The sequence below is a fragment of the Podarcis pityusensis genome, assembly GCF_964106645.2.
Source record: "Podarcis pityusensis genome assembly, chromosome: 17".
Taxonomy (NCBI): Eukaryota; Metazoa; Chordata; class Lepidosauria; order Squamata; family Lacertidae; genus Podarcis; species Podarcis pityusensis.
The window spans coordinates 2202309-2223799 of NC_138042.1; the positions used below are offsets into that span (position 1 = coordinate 2202309).

Here is a 21491-nt window from a genome sequence, read left to right on the forward strand (position 1 = left end):
AGGGAGCCAACCCCAACCCCCAAAGTTGATAGGCAGTGCCATTCAAATGTTGCGTGTGCACCACATCATGTGATTATGTGGGGCAGGACATACCTGGGTCCCCCCAATATTTTATTCAAGTTGGCATCCCTGCTTGGGCAAGTGGCCCCCTTTCTACCTCAGTTCCCATTCCTGTAAAATGGGAATAAGGGTGACCTCTCATGTTGGGAAAGTTGATGTTATCCACCCTGAACCCTCATGATAAGGCTGGCTATGGGGCTAGAGAAGCACCCCCCCCATGCCAGCTGTGCCTTCTCACTCTTACGTAGAATCATAGAATCATAGAATCATAGAGTTGGAAGAGACCACAAGGGCCATCGAGTCCAACCCCCTGCCAAGCAGGAAACACCACCAGAGCACTCCTGACATATGGTTGTCAAGCCTCTGCTTAAAGACCTCCAAAGAAGGAGACTCCACCACACTCCTTGGCAGCAAATTCCACTGTCGAACAGCTCTTACTGTCAGGAAGTTCTTCCTAATGTTTAGGTGGAATCTTCTTTCTTGTAGTTTGGATCCATTGCTCCATGTCCGCTTCTCTGGAGCAGCAGAAAACAACCTTTCTCCCTCCTCTATGTGACATCCTTTTATATATTTGAACATGGCTATCATATCACCCCTTAACCTCCTCTTCTCCAGGCTAAACATGCCCAGCTCCCTTAGCCATTCCTCATAAGGCATCGTTTCCAGGCCTTTGACCATTTTGGTTGCCCTCCTCTGGACACGTTCCAGTTTGTCAGTGTTCTTCTTGAACTGTGGTGCCCAGAACTGGACACAGTACTCCAGGTGAGGTCTGACCAGAGCAGAATACAGTGGCACTATTACTTCCCTTGATCTAGATACTATACTCCTATTGATGCAGCCCAGAATTGCATTGGTTTTTTTAGCTGCCGCATCACACTGTTGGCTCATGTCAAGTTTGTGGTCAACCAAGACTCCTAGATCCTTTTCACATGTACTGCTCTCAAGCCAGGTGTCACCCATCTTGTATTTGTGCCTCTCATTTTTTTTTGCCCAAGTGCAATACTTTACATTTCTCCCTGTTAAAATTCATCTTGTTTGTTTTGGCCCAGTTCTCTAATCTGTCAAGGTCGTTTTGAAGTGTGATCCTGTCCTCTGGGGTGTTAGCCACCCCTCCCAGTTTGGTGTCATATGCAAATTTGATCAGGATGCCCTTGAGTCCATCATCCAAGTCGTTGATAAAGATGTTGAATAAGACCGGGCCCAAGACAGAACCCTGTGGCACCCCACTAGTCACTCTTCTCCAGGATGAAGAGGAACCATTGATGAGCACCCTTTGGGTTCGGTCAGTCAGCCAGTTACAAATCCACTGAGTGGTAGCATAGTCAAGACCGCATTTTACCAGCTTCTTTACAAGAATATCATGGGGCACCTTGTCAAATGCCTTGCTGAAATCAAGGTAGGCTACATCCACTGCGTTCCCTTCATCTACCAGGCTTGTAATTCTGTCAAAAAACGAGATCAGGTTAGTCTGACATGACTTATTTTTCAGAAATCCATGCTGACTATTGGTGATCACAGCATTCCTTTCTAGGTGCTCACAGACTGTTTGCTTAATGATCTGCTCCAGAATCTTCCCTGGTATTGATGTCAGACTGACTGGGCGGTAATTATTTGGGTCCTCTCTTTCCCCCTTTTTGAAAATAGGGACAACATTTGCCCTCCTCCAGTCTGCCGGGACTTCGCCTGTTCTCCAGGAATTCTCAAAGATGACTGCCAGTGGTTCTGAGATCACATCTGCCAGTTCTTTTAATACTCTTGGATGCAGTTCATCTGGCCCTGGAGACTTGAATACAGCTAAACTAGCCAAGTATTCTTGTACTATCTCCTTAGTTATTCTGGGCTGTGTTTCCTTTGCTGAATCATTTGCTCCAAATTCTTCAGGTCGGGCATTGTTTTCTTTATCGGAGAAGACTGAGGCAAAGAAGGCATTGAGGAGTTCAGCCCTTTCTGTGTCCCCTGTTTGCATTTCACCATCTTCTCCTCTGAGTGACCCCACTGTTTCTTTGTTCTTCCTTTTGCTACGAACATACCCATAAAAGCCTTTTTTGTTGCTTTTAACCTCTCTAGCAAGCCTGAGTTCATTCTGTGCTTTAGCTTTTCTGACTTTGTGTCTACACGTGCTGGCTATTTGTTTGAATTCCTCTTTGGTGGTTTCCCCCCTTTTCCATTTTTGGTACACATCCTTTTTTAATCTTAGTTAAAAGTTCTTTAGATAGCCACCCTGGCTTCTTTAGGCACCTTCCATGTTTCCGTCTCATTGGTATTGCCTGACGTTGTGCTTTTAGTATCTCCCTCTTAACAAACTCCCAGCCATCATGAACTCCCTTTCCTTTTAGTATTACTGTCCATGGGATCTCACCCAGCACTTCCCTAAGTTTTATGAAGTCGGCTTTCTTAAAGTCAAGAAATGAGTCCTAGTATGCTTGGCTGCTCCTTTCCGCTGTATAGTAAACTTCAGAAGAGCATGATCACTCGCGCCTAATGATCCTTCCACTTCTACCCCACTAACCAGGTCATCAACATTGGTTAGGACCAGATCTAAAATGGCTGTTCCTCTTGTTGCTTCTCCCACTTTCTGGACAATGAAGTTGTCTGCAAGGCCAGTGAGGAATCTGTTTGACCTTATGCTCTTGGCTGAGTTTGACATCCAACAAATATCCGGGTAATTGAAGTCCCCCATTACTACTATCTCCCTTCCTTTTGCATGCTTGGCCATCTGTTCCAGGAAGGCATCATCTATGTCCTCCGTTTGGCTTGGGGATCTATAGTAAACTCCCACAATGAGGTCACTGTTATTCTTCTCTCCCTTCATTTTGACCCAAATGCTCTCACTTTGGCTTTGAGGTTCTAAATCTTGGATCTCTTCACAGGTATACACATCCCTGACATATAACGCCACTCCTCCTCCTTTCTTGTCTGGTCTGTTTCTCTGAAATAGATTGTATCCCCCCATTATTACATTCCAATCGTGGGACTTATCCCACCAGGTTTCAGTGATGCCTATTATGTCATATTTAGTTTGCTGTACCAAGAGCTCAAGCTCATCTTGTTTATTTCCCATGCTTTGCGCATTAGTGTACAGACATTGAAGTCCATTAATCATTCCCCCATGTCTCTTATTTAAGGATTTTTTCCTCCCACCACTAGGTCTGCGTGCTGTTTGCTCCATTTGGTCTATGACATTTGGATGATCATCTTCATCAATTGATAGACTCCTACCTTCAGGAGCACTGTCTCCCTCCCCCACATTAGTCAGTTTAAAGCCCTCCTGATGAGGTTTCTGAGATTTTTGGCAAAAACATTCCTCCCAACCGTTGTGAGGTGCAGCCCATCGCTTGCCAGAAGTCCATCTTCAAGAAACTGCAGTCCGTGATCTAAGAATCCAAACCGTTCCTGTTTACACCATTTGCGAAGCCAGCTGTTCACTTCCACTATTTTTCCCTCTCTCCCTGGGCCACGTCGTTCAACTGGGAGGACAGATGAGATGACAATTTGTGCATTTAATTGCTTCAATTTCCTGCCCAGAGCCTCGTAGTCTCTTTTGATCTTCTGGAGGTTATTGCTTGCAGTGCCATTGGTTCCCACATGAACCAAGAGGAAGGGGTATTTGTCAGTGGGTTTTATGATTCCTTGCAGTCGTTCAGTTACATCTTGGATCTTAGCCCCGGGGAGACAGCACACTTCCCGAGACATCTTGTCAGGCCCACAGATCACTGCTTCTGTTCCCCTCAGTAGGGAATCCCCTATCACCACTACACGCCTCCTCTTAGGTTTGGTCGGGGTTCTTCCGTGAGCTGTCCGTTCCAAGGTCGCCTGCACATTCCCTGAGGACTGACTTTGCTGCTCGTCTTCATATACCTGATCGACTGTAATGAGGGAGAGATCCTCAAATGGAGTCTGCTCTTCGTCTTCCATGCTAGGGGAGAGGACCTCAAAGCGATTGTGTATTTCTAAACAATCAGAGCGAACCCTGGGCCTCCTACTCCTTTGAGTCACGTTTCTCCATATATCTGGCTCCTGTGTTGGTGAACTAGCCTCCTTCTCAGGGGAGTCCCCTGTCTCCTCCTTGGTGGACCTGACCAATTTGCAGGTTGTGCACTCTGAGTGACTACTGTTATACACAATTAAATAGTCCTGTGTGTTTGGTAAGCATTTGCTTTAAAAATGTGGTGCCTGCTTGTTTTGTCTTGATGATATTGTTATAGTTAAGAGATAAACAGAAGTAACCACAACCAATGCTCTTAAAATTCACTGTGCCCCACACCCCTAGCCTCAGTTATAACTAAACATACCTTGGAACTTTGCCCCTCCCAATGAAATTGAATACAGCCAAATTGGTGGGCCAGTTTTGGCAAAAGTGAACCCCCCACTTGAAATTCGCTGGGAAATCCTCTGGCACAAGCCCTGCTGAAACTTCCTTTCCTGTTCCTTCTGCGAGAGAACTTACCAACTGACTGCATCTCATGGATCACAGCTGGCTACCTCTCACTCTGCTGTTTTCAGGTATAACCTGAATCTACTGCCCAGGGTCTCATGGTAAGGCTACCTTGGATCTGAGCAGCTGCAGCAAGAGGCCCCACTTGACACCACACCTTCCCCAACATCTGTTTCCCTCATTTGATTACTTAAACCTTCTTCCCACTGAAGCCAGGGCTCCCATCTCAGTGTTGACTTCATAAAAAACAATCAAACAAACAAACAGAGGCACTCCGTTTTTGAGAACAGTCACAATGCAAAAAGATAAAACGTGAGGGACTCCCATTTTCAGCTTCCTGCAGCCCTAGCCTGCTGCACTGGAAACCTGTGAAACCTGGAATCTGGCAGCAACCACCACCACAATCTTAGACCCAACCATCCATCCATCTCTTGTAGCTGTTATCCTTGTCAACTGAAACTACCAAGCCCTGGGCTGCCTCAGCTGCAATCCTAAACACCTACAGCCAGGGTCCTGCTAGGCAGGAGTGGCCTAGCAGTGGCTTGAAATTACACAAGCTACTATGTAGAAATATATAAAATAAATAAATAAATAGTCCAGAAGTACCTTAGAGACCAACTAAGTTTGTTCTTGGTATGAGCTTTCGTGTGCATGCACGAAATATCTGGTATCTGAAGAAGTGTGCATGCACACGGAAGCTCATACCAAGAACAAACTTAGTTGGTCTCTAAGGTGCTACTGGACATTAAAAAAAAATAATTATATATATTTCTACTGCGTCAGACCAACACGGCTACCTCCCTGAAGCTACTGGGAGGTAGCTTCTTCTTTTAAAGGGGAATGGTTGCCAAAGGGAGTGGGGGTGAATGTAGGGGGGCATGCTGGATGGGTGTGTGTGCAGATGGGAAGCAGCACAAGCCTGGACATTACTTCCAAGCCACCCAGTGCATACCCTCCAACATTTCTCTGACGAAAATAGTGATATTCCATCATGATAATTTTACTATTTATACCACACACATCTTACTAGGTTGCCCCAGTCACTCTGGGCAGCTTCCAACATATATAAAAACATAATAAAACATTCAACATTTTTAAAAAACATTCCTTATACAGGTTTGCCTTCAGACGGCTTGCAGGTTGGATAACTCCATGCCCTCCAACATTTCTCTAATGAAAATAGGGACACCCTAAGGAATAGGGACACTTGGAGGGTCTGTGTGTGTGTGCAGATGGGAAGCAGCACAGGCCTGTCTTTCCTTGCTTCCAGCCCACCCAGTGCCCCCACCCCATGATATGCAGCATAACCCAGAAGTAACTGTGCTCAGGACCTGGGAGTGCAGGTGCTCCTCTCGCTCATGATTCCTAGGGAATGGAACCGGCCAGTTGAAAGGTGTGCACCAAAGTCTCACATCCCCCTTCCAGCCTCTTCTTCCCCAGGCTTTAGTCCCTTCCTTGCTATAGCAGCCTCTCGGCCTGGGCCTGATCTTTAGGCCTGGAACAGCTGCTGTTGTAACTTCCCCCTGCTCTTGCTGGTCCTGGAAACTGCAGTTGCTTCCCAAACTTCTTTGTTTAACACCGACCAACACAGATATAGCAGGAAGTTACTTGCTAATCATTCATGGAGACTCATCCCAGCACAGCTGCTCCTCACTCTAATTCCACTGCCTTCGTCTCCCCTGCATCAAGGACATGGCTTTGTTGCAGTCTTCAGTTCAGCATGTCCCTTGTAGTGGGGGAGGGGCTTCCAACTGAGACGCCCCACCCAAGTGTTCTGTTCCCATCTGGCTGCTTCCTCTTTCAGTTTCCTCTTCAGTTCTCCCCCTGCCACCCAATTCCCTTGATTACAAAGTCGTTACACAGCCTAGTTCCTTATACATTCTTCCCAATCATCACCAGGAGTGTCATGCAACAGCTGGCTCATTTGACCAGCATCATGAGCCTCCAGCGCCAGCCCAGGACATTTTGGTACTGAGGCCTAAAATCTAAATGGCATCCTCTCTTGTGAACCTCAAGTCAAGCTGTCATGAAGTTCTCATGCATGGTTCCCATTAATTTCATTGGGGAACCTGCGGGATCAGCTCTGCCTTGTCTTCTAGCCCTTAATGACACCCCAAATCACCACCACGCCTGGCCTCATGATGGGGCCACCTCTGCTTAGAGGAGGCCAAGACATCTGAGAGGCACCCTAGGAGTGCCCCCTGCAGGGACTGGAGTAGCCTGTCGAACCAGTAGACACCAAGCACTGTGCCCTGCCAGTGTGCATTCCTGTCATAGCTGAAGAACAAACAACACATCCCCCAGGCAGTTCTTCTCTTCCTGAGTCACTGTGTCCTCCTTGGCAGGACCTGTTCTCAGTCTTTGGCTTGGCCTCCTTTCACACCCTTCAACCATAGGGGCCATAGTCACTACCTCTTGCCACAGAAAAGATGAGAGCCAGTGGCTTTCTCCATTGGTGCCAGCACCACCATCCCCTTATCACTGCCAGCTCTGAAGCTTGCAGAGGACCATTTCCTGGTGGGTTGTGCCTTCCAGAGGTTACATCTGCCTGCCTCTCTCTCTAGCACCTTTAATACCATCCAGAATCTGCACCCTGACAGACCTAGATTTGAATTAATGGTAAGGCTGCCTTAGCCCAAGCAGAATCCAATGTGGAAGGGCAACTGCCTCTGGAATGGGATGGGTGAGCAGCAGACACACAGCATAAACTTTGAGCGGCCCCAGAGACCACTCTTCTGGTTGGGCCATGAGCCAGCCTCTAGCTCTCTAGTGCCAGCCCCTAATCTGCAAAACGGGAACAAGAGCAACCTCCTTCCTAGTGACATTGGGAAGATGAATGGGGTGCCAAGTGCTATTCCCTAGTCCCAGGAACAGAACAGGCTAGATAGGCAACGAACCAAATAATGCATTTTAGGTTCCATCTGTGGAATGCAGACAGAATGCAAGGTGTCCCCATATCTTCCAAACTAATCCCAGTGTCTGTTGCAGAGTTCCATTATGCTCACTCCCGCCCCCTCCTGATCGCATCTAAGTGAAGACCCACTTTGTTTCTTCTAACCTGGTGCTGCCCTCTTTCCCCATGACTCATGCCAATATGCTGGGAAGGATAGATACCTCAGGGTGCGCACCGAGATGCAGTACCGCCACATCCAGCGTCCAGGACGGGGGCAGATGCCGAGTCACAGGGAGCAAACTACTTGTGGTGGCATGAGAGGAGTGAAGGTTGTCTTTCCTTGGCTGTGTCAGGATAAATCATTTGCATGCTGTCCCCCCCATTAAGGTCCCAGCAGGCGCAATGCAACCAAGTTCCAGTCGTTCAGTCCACACCAATGCTCAGAGTCCTTGGCAGTAGAAATCCCCCCCCCCTCAAATTCACTGTGCAGAGCTGAGCTCCCAGAGCCCTTTGCTGCCGCGTTTGAGCTCTCTAGAGCCTCAGCTGTTCCCCCAGATTTCCAGCCCTGTTTAAGTGAGCGGCGACCAGAGACACCCAACAGCACCTGCTGTCCTGAATGGCGACTTCGCCAGCCGAGGGAGGGAGCTGTGTGCCCCCCCACCTCCCGCGCCAACACGTACACTCAATGCACGCTCACGCTGCAGCCAAACTCCCCAGGGTCCTGCAACACAGAGCAGACAGCTGGTTTCCAACTGGCTTTTCCTGAATTCCAGCCTTCCTGCAGCAGTTAACAGCATCCATCTCGTGTTCACCTCATACTGAACCAGAGCAAGAAGCCCAGCCAGACTGAACTCTGTAATGCCAACCCTTTTCTTCAGTCAGTGGCTTTAAAAAACAATAACTCAATTTAAATTTTACTGATTTGTGAACATATGATAGCATATGAACATATGATAGATAACATAAACCAAGCTATCTCCAACCCCGCTGCCACCCCTTTCCTTGATCTTCTCTACTCTCAATAATTGGCTCCCATGTTGAGAAAATGGATACGGAGAGGGGGCTCTCAGTATACAAATCTTACACAAATTATCTCCTGTATTGAAAGTGGGATCAGCTAGGAGAAAAGTAATTGGGGGTGTAGGGTGCTATCCTGCTTCTAGACTCAGGGGCATTATAACTCTCCTGGAGAGAGAGAGAGAGAGAGAGAGAGAGAGAGGGAGGGAGGGAGGGAGAGACTCTTTATTTGTGTGAGCCACAAGCCACAGCAAAGGAATCATGCTCCTCAACATCAGTTGCTGGAGAACAAGCGCAGAAGAAGGGTATTGGCTGTGGACTTTCAATGGGCATCTGGCTAGCGCTGTGAGAAACAAGATCTGCAGGATTAGATCTGCCTTTCGTCCGATTCAGCAGGGCTCTTATGTTCTTATGTCTCTGCTACAAAGTCACTACCTGCAAGATGGAGATGGCAATATGATTGCTAAAGTGGTGCTCAAAGTTTATTAATGGAAGTATGTGAAACACTGTGTGATTGATTTTTTTTTTTACTATGAGGGGTGGGAAGCCCCTGGCTCATGGAACAATCTTGTCTCATCATGGACATTTATTAAATGCCCCATCATCTGACATGACTCCAATGTGGGGCTGTTATAAGAATTCTAAGGTCTCAGATATAGAAGAAATGTTCATATGTGTACAATGCATTATTATTATTATTATTATTATTATTATTATTATTATTATTTCTATGGATCTTGCCATGCCTCTCACACCAATCCTTCATGCCTGAAATGACATGCAGCAAAGTTTTCTTCAATAGACCTGACTGCCTACACATGAAACTCTGAGGGTTTTGTTTCTCTCCCTCTTTTCTGGCTGTGAGCAATTTTGGTTGCTAAATGTGCAAATAGGTCTGAAATGTGGGTGGTGGCTGGTTTAATGGTTTGCAGATGTCAAAAAGGTGCTGCTGCCTCTCTAAAAAGGGGAACAGCTATTGCTATTTCCCCATGCAAAGAAAATGGGCACTTGGTAGGGTGGCCTTGTATCAGGTTCAAAGATACTCTTAAGAAGTGAGAGCAAAGGCCTTGAAGTTGACCACTAATAGTTATCACCTGGACAGGAGACTGAGCAAGCAAATAAGCCACCTAGTCACAGTCTTCCCCGATAAGATGTATTGTATTTCTATTTAAATTAAAATAGTTGTATTATAGTAATTATAGTTGTGATATTTTAATGTGGCAGTACCTGTACTTTGTAACAACTCCCTGCTTGTTGACATCAGGCAGGTGCCTCCCTGTTCTCTTTTCAGTGCCGGCTTTAAACATACAAACATACACCATATACATTTTGTTAAACAAAAGAATCTTTTTACTATAATTTAAATGGAAAATAGAGATAGATATGTAGACAAACTGGCAGAAATAATTACTACAATTTAAATAGCACTGCAATGCATCTCTCCATGCTGGGGAAGACTAGGACCAGGTGCCCTGTTGTCTAGGGCGTTCAGTGTTGATGGGCAACTTCCATGGCCTGGCTCTCCCTTCATATGGATCTTTTTCTTTAAATTGCACAATGCTTCAAAAAAATGTCTGCAACTACAGGACCAGCCCCTGTAAAGCAGTTCACACTGCCAATGTGCGTCTTCCCCATCCTGAGACCCACCTGACCGTGGTGTAGAGACTGTGCAATACTGTATATCCACACAGATACCTTATTTACTCCTGAAGTTGTCCTTTGGAAGAAAACAGCTGAGGAATAAACTCTCAGCAAAGCTGGATGCAAAACAGCCCCTCTGGTTTACTGATTTGAACTGAATTAATGGTGATTATTTCACCTCAGGAACTCCTGGGAAGTGTAGTTTGGTGAAGGTTGTTAGAGTCTCACATGCAGAATTCTCAGCAACCTACAGTTCCCAGGATTCCTTGGAGGAAGTTGTGTCAGTTAAACTGTAGAAGACAGATGCATATTTGTGGTGTCGGTATGCCAGCCATACACTCTTTCCCGCAGAGCTGAGAGTTTATGCCTTCCCTGCTTCCTTGTAAATGTTCCACTCTCTCAGCCTGGGGGCATGCCAGAATGAAAGTGAGCATGGTGTGGGAAATAGTCCAAGTCCCACTTCTATCATGGATGTGTTGTGGCAAGTCATTATCCCTGCCATTTGGAAAATGGGAATTGAGATAGCTCAGTTGGTAGAGCATGAGGCTCTTGATCTCAGGGTCATGAGTTTGATCCCCACATTGGGTGAGATTCCTGCATTGCAGAGGGTTGGAATAGATGACCCTCGTGGCCCCTTCCAATTCTACAATTCTATGAATCTATGAATCCCCGCTGCTAAAGCAATATGGATCAGGCCCTGTAAAATACTTAGATACCCCGCTAGTCCTTATACTTCAACTTAGGTCCATGTAATAGAAATCACCGCATATTTCCCCGCTACTCATCCTTGCCTCCATTTCCTTCCTATGTCTGTTGTTTCCTGGGAAATATTTTAGAGTGCAACCCTCTTGTCATACCTGTTCTTTGTAAACTTCCATTTACATAGATACAATGATAGCAGTAGTAATCATAAAGATAGAAGCAAGCTGCTCCTTGGAGTAAGTGCAGAATCCAATCCCCCTGGTCTTTGACCCCTGAGATGTGTGTTTTCAAGACCTACTCTCTTCCTGTGACTGTAATTTGTTTTAACTTTTTAAACTCCGGGTTTTAATTTTTTTAAAAATAGTTATAACCTGCCCTGGGATCCATTGGTGAAGGATAAATTTAGCAACAAATAACAATGATAAAAATATCCACTCAATTAGTCAATCAATCAAACATGGGCAACTGTTTGGGCTTCTGTATTAAGCACATGCATATCAAAACTGTAGCTGAATATGCAGACGTGGAAGTCAGTGTCTGAACTGACTTTCTATTGCCTTTAGAGCTCCACTGAAAGAGCTGGTGATGACCTCTAGAGGCCTAAAAGAGGGTGATGGACTGGGACCTGGGAGGCCTGGTTCAAATCCCCACTCAGCCATTAAACCCACCGGGTGACTTTGGGCCAGCTACTGCCTCTCAGATTAACTTAACTCACAGGGTTGCTGTGAGGGGGAAATAGGGGTAGGTGGGAGAACCACTGACGCCATCTTGAGCTCTTTGGAGGAAAGGCGGGATATAGAAGTAGGAACAATAGAGCAACAAACCAACCAACCAATCAATCAATCAATCAATCATTGTGTGTGTCCAGCAGCATACATAAGAAATTACCTCCACTACTATGAAATAATTGTCTGGATTGTTTTAAACGGAATAATTTTATTTTACTTTAATTTTAGAATTTAATGTTTTGATTGATTGATTTTATTACATGTGCTGATGTTTTAATTGTGCAGATCTGCAGAATCACCCTGGGATCCCTTTGGCAAAGGGCAGTTCAGAATTCATAGAAATTAATTAAATTGATTAATAAATAATACCATCAATACATCTAAAGTAAATCGGGAATATGCCCTTAAGCTTGCCTAGTCAAATCTATACGGTGAGCATTTTAAAATATTATCTAACACACCCCAGGCTATTGGGTCTGGGAAGGCTACAAATGTAAACAATTAAATTAAGGTGCAATTTAGACTGGATGTCTCTTTCATTTGGACCCAGTTACAAAATAACTGCCTTAATTCAGCTGTAAATATCACGTATGTGTTTAAATACCCACTTTTCTTAGCAAAAGACACTGAAGCTGAGGCTTAATTCTTTGCAAAATGCCAAGTGTTTGATCAAGAAAAGCAATTCTTTAACTGTATGGGTATTGTTGCCAGGTGCTACCAGGCAAGCATAATTTTGTACCTGGTTTCTGTATCCAAGTATAAAATGCCAAGTGAGAAGCAGCCCTCAAAGCAGTGCGGGGGCAGCTGCCTCCATATGTGCTGGCAAAGACTGGGCATGGGTGTCGGCAAGTCTAGCATTGCAAACCCACCTTCAAGTGGCATGGCTGCCCATACAGAAAGAAAGGCTCTACACACAGGGTCCTGTGTGCTGCCCGGCTCCCTCCAACCTCGGCAGGCAGGCGGAGGATCCCTGCAGATGCACAGAGCTGGCTGCTCCCTTCTGCAGTCACAGGGCAGCGTTGCTTGGCAACAGCAGAGCTACATCCCCCCCCCCTGGTCTTTTTATAACCAGGGCTGTGGGAAGTGGGTCAAAATGGGAGAGCCAAAGGGCAGCCCCTGAAATGCCAGCTGAGGAGTGGGGCTAGATCAGGGCAATCAACCTCCCCCTTTCACCCTGCCCCGCGTCTGCCCACCTGCAGCATGGAATTTAAGAGCAGGAAGAAGATGCTAACCCTCCCCAGCTCCATTCAGATCTTTATTGCATTGTTACAGTATATTGTAACCTGTCATGGGAAGGCAAACTATAAATCCATTAAAAATAAAAATAATAACAGAATTATCACCGTCTCACTGAGGGGTGAACGAGAATTGATGGTGCCACACACATTGGTAGAGGACCTGGGTCTGCTCCAGTCACAGCAGGAGCTGTGGGCGCCTCCTTTAGACATCACAAAAACGAGGATAGCCCTCCCGATGTCCCCAGAAGCACGTGTGGTTTATTTCCTTCAAAGTAACCAATGCTTGTTCTTTGACTCACTTCTCATGTTTTGTTTTAAGAAAACAAATCATGAGCCCAGGTTTTGATGACACAAGAAGTCAGGCCATGGAGCAGCAACAGCAGAGGAGCACTGAGGGAACGGTTGAGCTATGTGCAACAGCATGCTGCTCATTCACATTAAAGCCGCTGTTTATTTCAAACTGAAATATCATGTGATGGACAAATTGGCTGCTCACTAACGGTTCCTAATCTTCCTGGAAAAAGTGACAGGTGGGGCCTGGGGCCATTGCTGTTCGTCTTTATAAATGACTTGGATGCAGGAATTGAGGGGATGGTCATCAAATTTGCTAATGACGCCAAACTGGGAGGGGTAGCGAATGCTACAAAATGCAGAATCGGGATTCCAGAACTGATTGAAGAACTGGGCCCAAACTAACAATGAATTTCAAGAGGGACAAATGTAAGGTTCTTCACATAGGAAGGAATAACCAGCTGCACAAATATAAGATGGGGGGCACCTGGCTTGCCAGTAGTACATGTGAAAAGGATCACGGGGTCTTGGTGGACCACAAGCTGAACATGAGTCGAAAGTGTGATGCAGCAACAAAAAAGATAATGCTATTCTAGGCTTCATCAAGAGAAGCCTAGTTTCCAGATCAAGGGAATTAATAGTCCTGCTCTATCAGTGGCGTGCTGTGAAATTTTTCATAGGGGAAAAGTTAGGATCGGAGGCACCAGCTTGTAAGGTGATGGGGTGGGGCGTGACACAGGTGTGATGTTGCATGTGGGAGCATCATGCCTCCCTCCCCAAGCCAGGCAGCAGCTTTCCGGGCTTTGGGAAGGAGGTGCCAGGGGAACATTTAGGGGACTAGCCTCGTCTCCCTAGTCCACGGACCACACGCCACTGCACTCTCTTCTGCCTTGGTCAGAACACACCTGGAGTCCTGTGTCCATTTCTGGGCAGTGCAATTTAAGGAGGATATTGACAAGATGGAACATGTGCAGAGAAGGGCAACCAGGATGATCTAGGGTCTGGAAACCAAGCCTTATGAGGAATGGTTGAGGGAGTTGGGAATGTTTAACCTAGCAAAGAGGAGACTAGGAGGAGACATGATAGCCATCTTCAAATATCTTAAAGGCTGTCACACAAGAGGGAAGAAGCTTGTTTTCTCCTGCTCTGGAGAGTAGGACTCAAGGCAATGGCTTCAAGTTACAAGAAAGGAGATTCTGACTAAACACCAGGAAGAACTTTCCAGCAGTAAGAGCTGTTTGACAGCGGAACAGACTCCCACAGGAGGTTGTTGACTCCCCTTCCTTGGAGGTGTTTAAGCAGAGGTTGGGAGGCCACCTGTCATGGATGCTTAAGTTGAGATTCCTGCATTGCAGGGGGCTGAACTAGATGACCCTGGGGGTCCCTTCCAACTCTACGATTCTATGATAATCAGAGTTTATTTTAAACAGATCTCATGTGATGTGTGAACTGGGTCTGTGTTTCAGGATGAAGAACACTAGAGCTGAAATCAATTTGCTCCCAACATTCCTCTATATATTATCCTCTGTGAATTTCAGTCCTGCATATTCAAAGGATAGTCTCTGAATATTTGATTTGTGGACTTGGCTGTCTATGCTATTTTATTTCAATAATTAATATTTGACAGTTGATATTTTAATAAAATTTGTTAGTTGACATATAATAGTACTTTGTATCTGAGAAACGACAGCTGAAGAGATTTCATATTTGATGGCTACTGAAAACAAAACAATGTCAAGTGATGCCAAAAAGTATAAAGCATTTGATTTCAAATATTCTCAACTGAAATCAGAACGGCAAATTATGAATACCTGTGTATATTTGTATTTCCGCTCTCTCTCTCTCTGTGTGTGTATACCTATTTTGGAGTCCAAAGTTCTGGGTTGCACAATTATTTAAACACAGTGATTTCCAACTCTGAGAACAGCATAAGGGAGCACTGGCACAAGCTCCTCCCTCAACCAACTCTCTCTTCCAATTTTCTAGAAGCAGAATTAGAGGGGCAAAACCTGCCACTTCTTTAGAATCAGTAACCCTCTGGGTGACGCACTTTAACTTGGTAGTAAAGGTATTGGTTCAACTAGATGACCCACTGAGCAACATCCAACTCATGTGTTACTTTGCACTTAATAAGAGCAAAATCCAACAGAGTGAATACACTGAATCCTGGGGCAGAGAGAAGAAGTCCTGAGTCTGTGTCTCCGTGATTGAACCACAGGCTCACTGCCCAACATTGTGAACAAAAGCCAGGATTCAAAAGTCCAATTTCCAGCCCCACCCCACCCGAGAAAAAGCTCAGTCTCTGCTCACCCCAACCCCACTCCTTAGCACCCGCATTTGCCCATCTCTCCCTGAAACCACACTGGCCTTGCCTTAACCACTAGAGAAGGGCGGGGGGCGGGGTGGACGGCCATGCAATTCCCAAAGTGCCCCCAAGTAGGAGGAAGGCAGATCAGAACTCAAATTTTGCTGCCATCTAGTGTTAAGACTGCAAAGATGCAACCTGAATGCTGGGTAAGTTTAAGATATGTACAATTAAACAATAATAACAATGAACAGGCAGGTTGGTGATCTCATCCAGATGCAGTAGTGAGCAAATCTAAAGAAGAGAACACAGTCAGGTGTTAACACAGAATTTCCAGCGAGTTAAGTTCTCGCTGTTGTGAGGAAATATTTACAAGAACTGGAGCAAAGCTGCCAGTTTTCATCTTCCCAGCAGGGCAACCTGTGCTGTTGCCAACAGCTGCTCAACAGACAGACGTCTAATAGGTACAGCTTTGCCAGGCATATTGAGACAGTGGTGCAGAAAGCTGCAACTGTTAGAATTCAGGACGTCAAGCAGCTCTTAATGGCACAGAAGCCTGGCCATAGAAAGAAATATTGCAACCCCAGCTGCAGGCTTCACAAAGTCAGGAAAGCGGATGGGCCCCTGTCCCCTGACACAAAAGAAGCGGAGCTGGAGTGGGTTGGGGTTGCCGGCTTCTCCAAGGGAACAGTCACACGTGTATGTGGTGCTGTATGCAGCTTTAAACCTGGGGAGAGATTTAAGAAAAAGAGATGCTGGAGGATGTGTGTGTAGAATTCCTGCACCTTCCAACTTTCTGTAGAATCTCAGCTGGGGGAGGTTTTCTCCTGGCAAGCTGCATCTACGCAAACTCTGGTTCTGCGCCATTCCTGAAGCAATACAGGAGCCCCGTCCTTACTGGCATCTCTTCGTGGCTGGGACTGGAAGAAGCCTGGGTCTGGGGGTGGGGGCACTTAAACATGCACAAATGGCAATTAAAAAGTAAAGAACAATGGTGAGGGAGAGGAGTGTTTCTCCACTGGAACTGGGTTGAGAGGCACGATGGAGGGCTGCCTGGCTGCAGCCCCATGACCACAGATGCTTCTGCATGGGGTGGATTGCTAGGGAAGCCATGAATCCCGTCTCCCCATCTCCTTCCAACCAATGTAAAATTGACTGGTGGGTAGTGAATGTCAAATGGGAGACAACCCTTTCGCAAACCTGCTTACCTCTCCCTTTCCTTTGATATCTGATCCCAGGAGATTTCTGCCAGCCAAACAATCCACCATCCAGACTTGCTTGGACAAAGTCTGAAAAATGTCTCAGCCCCAAAAACTTACCATGTGCTTACCTACGGTAAACTGTGGAAAGTGGCTCAGCAGCAAAGGACCCCTGGGTGGGAGGTAAGCACACACCCCTAGAGATATTTCGCTTTGCAGAGCTCAGGGCTTCAACCATTTCTCTTCCACCCCACACACTGCCTCCTACAGAGCAAAGTGTATTTCAGGGCTCAACTGCTGGGAGAGCAAAAGCAACACAGGAACATACCAAGGGTGTGGGGCAATCCAGCTCCACCTTGCCCATGCAGCCGATGCTTTGCTTGCCGAATCTCTGCCTCACAGTAAAACCCAATTTCATACAAAGGCATTTCATGGCATGAGATCCTGGCCTGGGACTGAACTCATAATTGGCTCTTTGGCATCAGCCTGTCATTCTTCTTCCAGAATGCTCCAATCTAAAATTCAGACAGATATGAATCCACCAATGAAGTTGGTCTGGAGGACCAAGAGTTCAGGACATGCTCTGTGGCCCTGGGCAATCTCCCTGAGGATTCAGAGCTGGTTCAGATGGGGATCCCACTTGCTCATCCAAGTGGCCTGTCTGAATGAGTGGAGTACAGCCCATTGAGGATGCTCCCAGCTGCAGCTTCGGTGAGCAGGGATTTCCATGTCACTTGTGCACCCCACTCTCAAAACCTGCTGCTGCTGTGTCCCTAAGGTAGCCCCCACCTGGTGCCCTATGGATGTTCCTAGATAGGGGTCTGCCGAGAGTGCAAACATTGCTAATTATAACTGTACAGCATGCAATCAATGAGATCCAGCAACAGCCAGCTGAGGGAAACCACCATAAGTAACCAAGATGTATTAAACTTACACCTACCTTAGACCAATCTTTGGTGTATGAAGGTTTAATCTGCATTTAACATTCTGACATGACACATTAGTCTTTGCATCTCCCTGTCACATGCTATAGGCTGAGGATATGATAAGGATTACAATGAAATGGGCGGGGGGGGGGGGGACCAGCACCGCACCCCCTAAGCATATTTGGCTGTGTCCTCTTGTCAGCAGAATTCACCATTGGAAAAGATATTTTACTGAATTATGGGTTTTAGATAATGAGCTAGATAAGTCAACAGTTACTGGCCACTTGTCTTGACTGAAAGTTGCTCCCCGTTGCATGCTTTTTCTTATACTGAAATGGTGCAATATTTTTGGCCAATTCTGAGGCTTATGTCTTGTGGATGCAGTTCATATGGAATAGCCAACTCCTCTTCCCACATGCCCGCAACAAATGAGAAATGAAAGTCACATTTATGTGGCAAAAAACTTATCGTGCAGAAGAGCCGTAAGGAAGTATTTTTGAATCCCTGGTCTAAATGAATGCAATGACTGTACCTTCCCAAAATGTAGTAGGCATATAAAGATAACCCTCACTCAGCCCTCAAATGCTACCTCTAGAATAAAGCAGAAGTTTTTATTGCCATCTGTCTCTCTCTGTCTACTGAGTTCATGGGGTTAGATGGACACGCTGTGGTTACCAGTTTATATTTTATACACCTATAGTTCTGTGACAAAGTGGTCCAGGAGATGCCCCACAAATGCAGGTGAAGAGATCTGTTCAAAGCCCCAAACGTGGCACTGGGGAGGGGAGAGAAATATGAAGAAGCTAACATTTGGACAGGAAGCTGCTACCCGCTCCCTAATAAGGGCAAAAATAAAAGCTGTGGAAAAGTAGCTTTAGGACAGCAAAACAGAGGGAAGCCACCTGCTCCATTTCCCTCCTTTAGTACAGTCCCTACCTTCCGATCCTCCAGCTCCCCACCCACCAAATGTCTCAGAAGCAGCAGCCCAGCTCCTACTCAGCCTTGCAGAGAATGCGAGATTTGAGAGAAGAAGGGAGGAGAGGCAACAGCAGTCTGCAGGATCCATTTAATTGTTCTTTTCTTTATTGTTTGGTTCAGAGAAGACAGAAGTCTTAGATTTATTGACCGAAATCATTTTTGTACACAAGAGTATTTGTTATAAAGCCTCTTTTGTTTCTTATTTACAGAAACAAGTTGGGGTGGGAAGACATGGAGCAATGGGCTTCTTCAAGCAGCACACATCAATATGGGACAGCCTATAACCTGGCAGGGAAACTGAGGAGCTGAGCAAAGGGGACCAAAACAGGTGGTGGGAGGGAATTGCCCCAGAGAGGGATCAGCATGTATTCCTGACATGCTCCACAGGCAGGTGGGGGCAGGGGCAGGAGAGGAGCTTTCCTCCCCAGTCTCTCCCCCCAGCAGCACCTGTTTGCACAATATGTCCAAGCCCATTTTCATAACTGGCTGGCAAATGGCTATTCAGCTAGTGTGGGACCAAGCAACTGGTCAGTGTGTTAAAGTAATTATGGCCGCTTCATAAGACACAGCCTTCCCTTGGTGTGCAAGGCAGACTTGTTTTGCATGTAGGGGCAGTGCAAAGTCTCATACTGTGCCCTCAAGATCCAACAGGGAGTAGGAAAACCCTGAGGGGCACGGGAGGGGAATGAGGACAAAGGCAGGTTAACATGAAGAAACCTCATTGCAGTACACACCCATTTTGCATACTTGTAAACTGGTGGGGCACACACTGCGCCTGAAATGGTGCAACTCATCACGTTTGCTCCTGTTTTGCACAGCTGCTGTATGGCAGGTAGTGCTAGCTACATTCCTTATTCACACCAATGGTACAGGAGGGTGGGGAGGAGTTCAGTGCAGTTTCAACAATTTGCAGAAGATTGCCATAGTTTTGTGGAAGAGGAAAGTGGTTTTTAAAATGTGCCAAGGCCCACAGTTGCACAGCAGAACGCGCTTTATGGCTTACCAAAATCCAATACTGGTGGAATCCTGAGAATCTGAGCTTTTGTTTAAAAAAATAAACAAGCAAGCATCTAGCCCTCATGGTTGTGGGCAGTGTGTGTGTGTGTGTGTGTGTGTGTGTGTAAAAACATATTGGTCAAGTGGGTAGAAATAAGGAGCATTTGAATGGGACTGCTTCTTCACCCAGCACAGAGCCCAATGCTTTTTTCTTCTGCCCCACCTCGTTAACGATTTTGTATGAGCAAGCAAACCTCTTTTTTAGCCTGCATCTTACGAGGAATGCTGTTGTAGATGAACATCTCCATCCACTGTGTCCCCTGTAATACTTCCAAGGGAGTGGGAATATTCAGTATGATGACATGTCCTGCTTCTTGCTTAATGAATTTTTATTGTGGAGATGTAGAATTGCAGAAGCCATAAATTCCTCATAACATGTAGTTTTGAGTGTCAGTATGTGATAGAGAGCAGGGACAGGGATATCATTCCTGATATCATGACTATTGGGAGAGCAAGACTGGGCTCACACCCTTATCACAGCAGCATTAACTATGGATAATGCAAACCAGAGTTCCCATCTTAATCAGCATTTGAAACTAGTTGGCAAACTCTGTTTAAGGCAGAAACCCTAGTTAGGGACAGCCATTTTTACAGTCAATGCAGAAATAACTATGAATAAGACGGCCAGATGAGGGGGATCAAGAAGTGCAGGGTCCCATGACCTGCTCTCGTTTACTGTACTTAACCATAGTTAATAGATTGGGGTTTTAGGGCAGCAAGAAAAAAGTAGATCTTGTTTTTTGTTTTGTTTTACAAAACCCGGCTAGGAAAAGGCACAAACACTGTACAGTCAACATATAGTAGAGCAAGCCAATTAAGATGCAAATGTACAGACTCTGTGTAGGGTCAGGAGTGCTTCAAACATGATGAATTCCAGAAAACAGAAATCAAGTCCATGCAGGAAATAACATGCAAGCCACATGTAAGAATATCCCACATGACCACAGGACACATGTATTTTGCCATAGCACAGCAAAATATAGACATGTGTTATCATCACACATTATTTCCTACACAGAACTGTCGTGTTCTGTGGATGCTCAGCTGTAGCAGTTCTCTGGAGTCCAAAAGCATAATCTGAGCTTTCTGGTCACCTGATTCATATATTACGACGGTGACACAGTTGTCATCAAATAACGTGCTTCCATGTGGTTGAACTACCAAGATGAAGGTAAAGTGCTGGCATGGGAACTAACCATGATTGTACTTTCCCAGCTGTGCAGAAATGTAGATTCCTCCCCACCACACGCCAATTTTGTGATGGTAAGCATGTTGCCATGGTAACACAGGAATCAGCACCTACTTTGCCAACAGCAGCTGTAATTCACACTGCCACACCAATGAGGATTAAACTACTACTGCTTACCTCTTTGCTTTGCCCCAGCGGCAGAATCGGATTAAAGTCGTGGCTTTCCCAGAGTCCTTTGCACTAAAGGAGAGGTGGCTGCTGCCTTTGAAAAAGCCGCTCTGCCCAACCATTGATGTGTAGGAGAAGAGATGTATGCATGAACCTGGTTTGGTCAAGCCAGTGGTCCATCAAGCAGCTCAGTCTACTCCAGGAATGGGAAACCCATAGACTCCTTGATGCTGCTGGACTACAGCTCCCATCAACCCTGACCATTGGCCATGCTGGCTGGAGCTGATGGGAGCAACGTCCAGCAGCACCTGGAGGCTCAAAGGCTCATCACTCAGGCAAAGGTATTTCACAGCCCTGCCACCCAGGGGCTAGTGTGGGACCCCGGGGGTGCACAGCCCCAGACACACAATTTTTAGGGGCTGTGAGCCAGGTGCCCCCACACAGGGATCACCAGCCTGCCCTGCCCGACGTCCCAGAGCCCACCGCGTCCCCAGTCCCTTTGTTGAATCGGGAGGGGGGGATTTGCTCACCAAGGGCTGCGTTGGCCAATCGGGCTCCTCCTCCTTCAGCAGCCAGGGCTGAGCTGGTGTGTGAGCTCTCCGTGAACCCCCTGTGCCCTGTGCATGCGTGCCTGGCACCGCTGGCGGCGAAAGCCCTGCTTGCCC

At 46.3% G+C, this 21491-nt stretch overlaps 1 protein-coding gene across 11 annotated transcripts in view; it reads right to left on the reverse strand.

Annotated features, from left to right (window-relative positions):
• The window catches only part of IQSEC2 (IQ motif and Sec7 domain ArfGEF 2), a 168088-nt gene that overhangs the window by 56995 nt on the left and 89602 nt on the right, over positions 1–21491 (reverse strand). The window contains exon 1 of one of the 11 annotated variants that reach the window (XM_080987308.1): positions 6104–6129. The exons of 9 other annotated variants lie outside the window; for them this stretch is intronic. In XM_080987308.1, coding sequence (XP_080843434.1) covers positions 6104–6114 — 11 coding nt within the window. In that variant the 5' untranslated portion in view covers positions 6115–6129. Of the gene's footprint in view, positions 1–5826; positions 5871–6103; positions 6130–21491 lie in introns of those variants that run through there. One more of the 11 variants, XM_080987306.1, reaches the window with a different exon arrangement.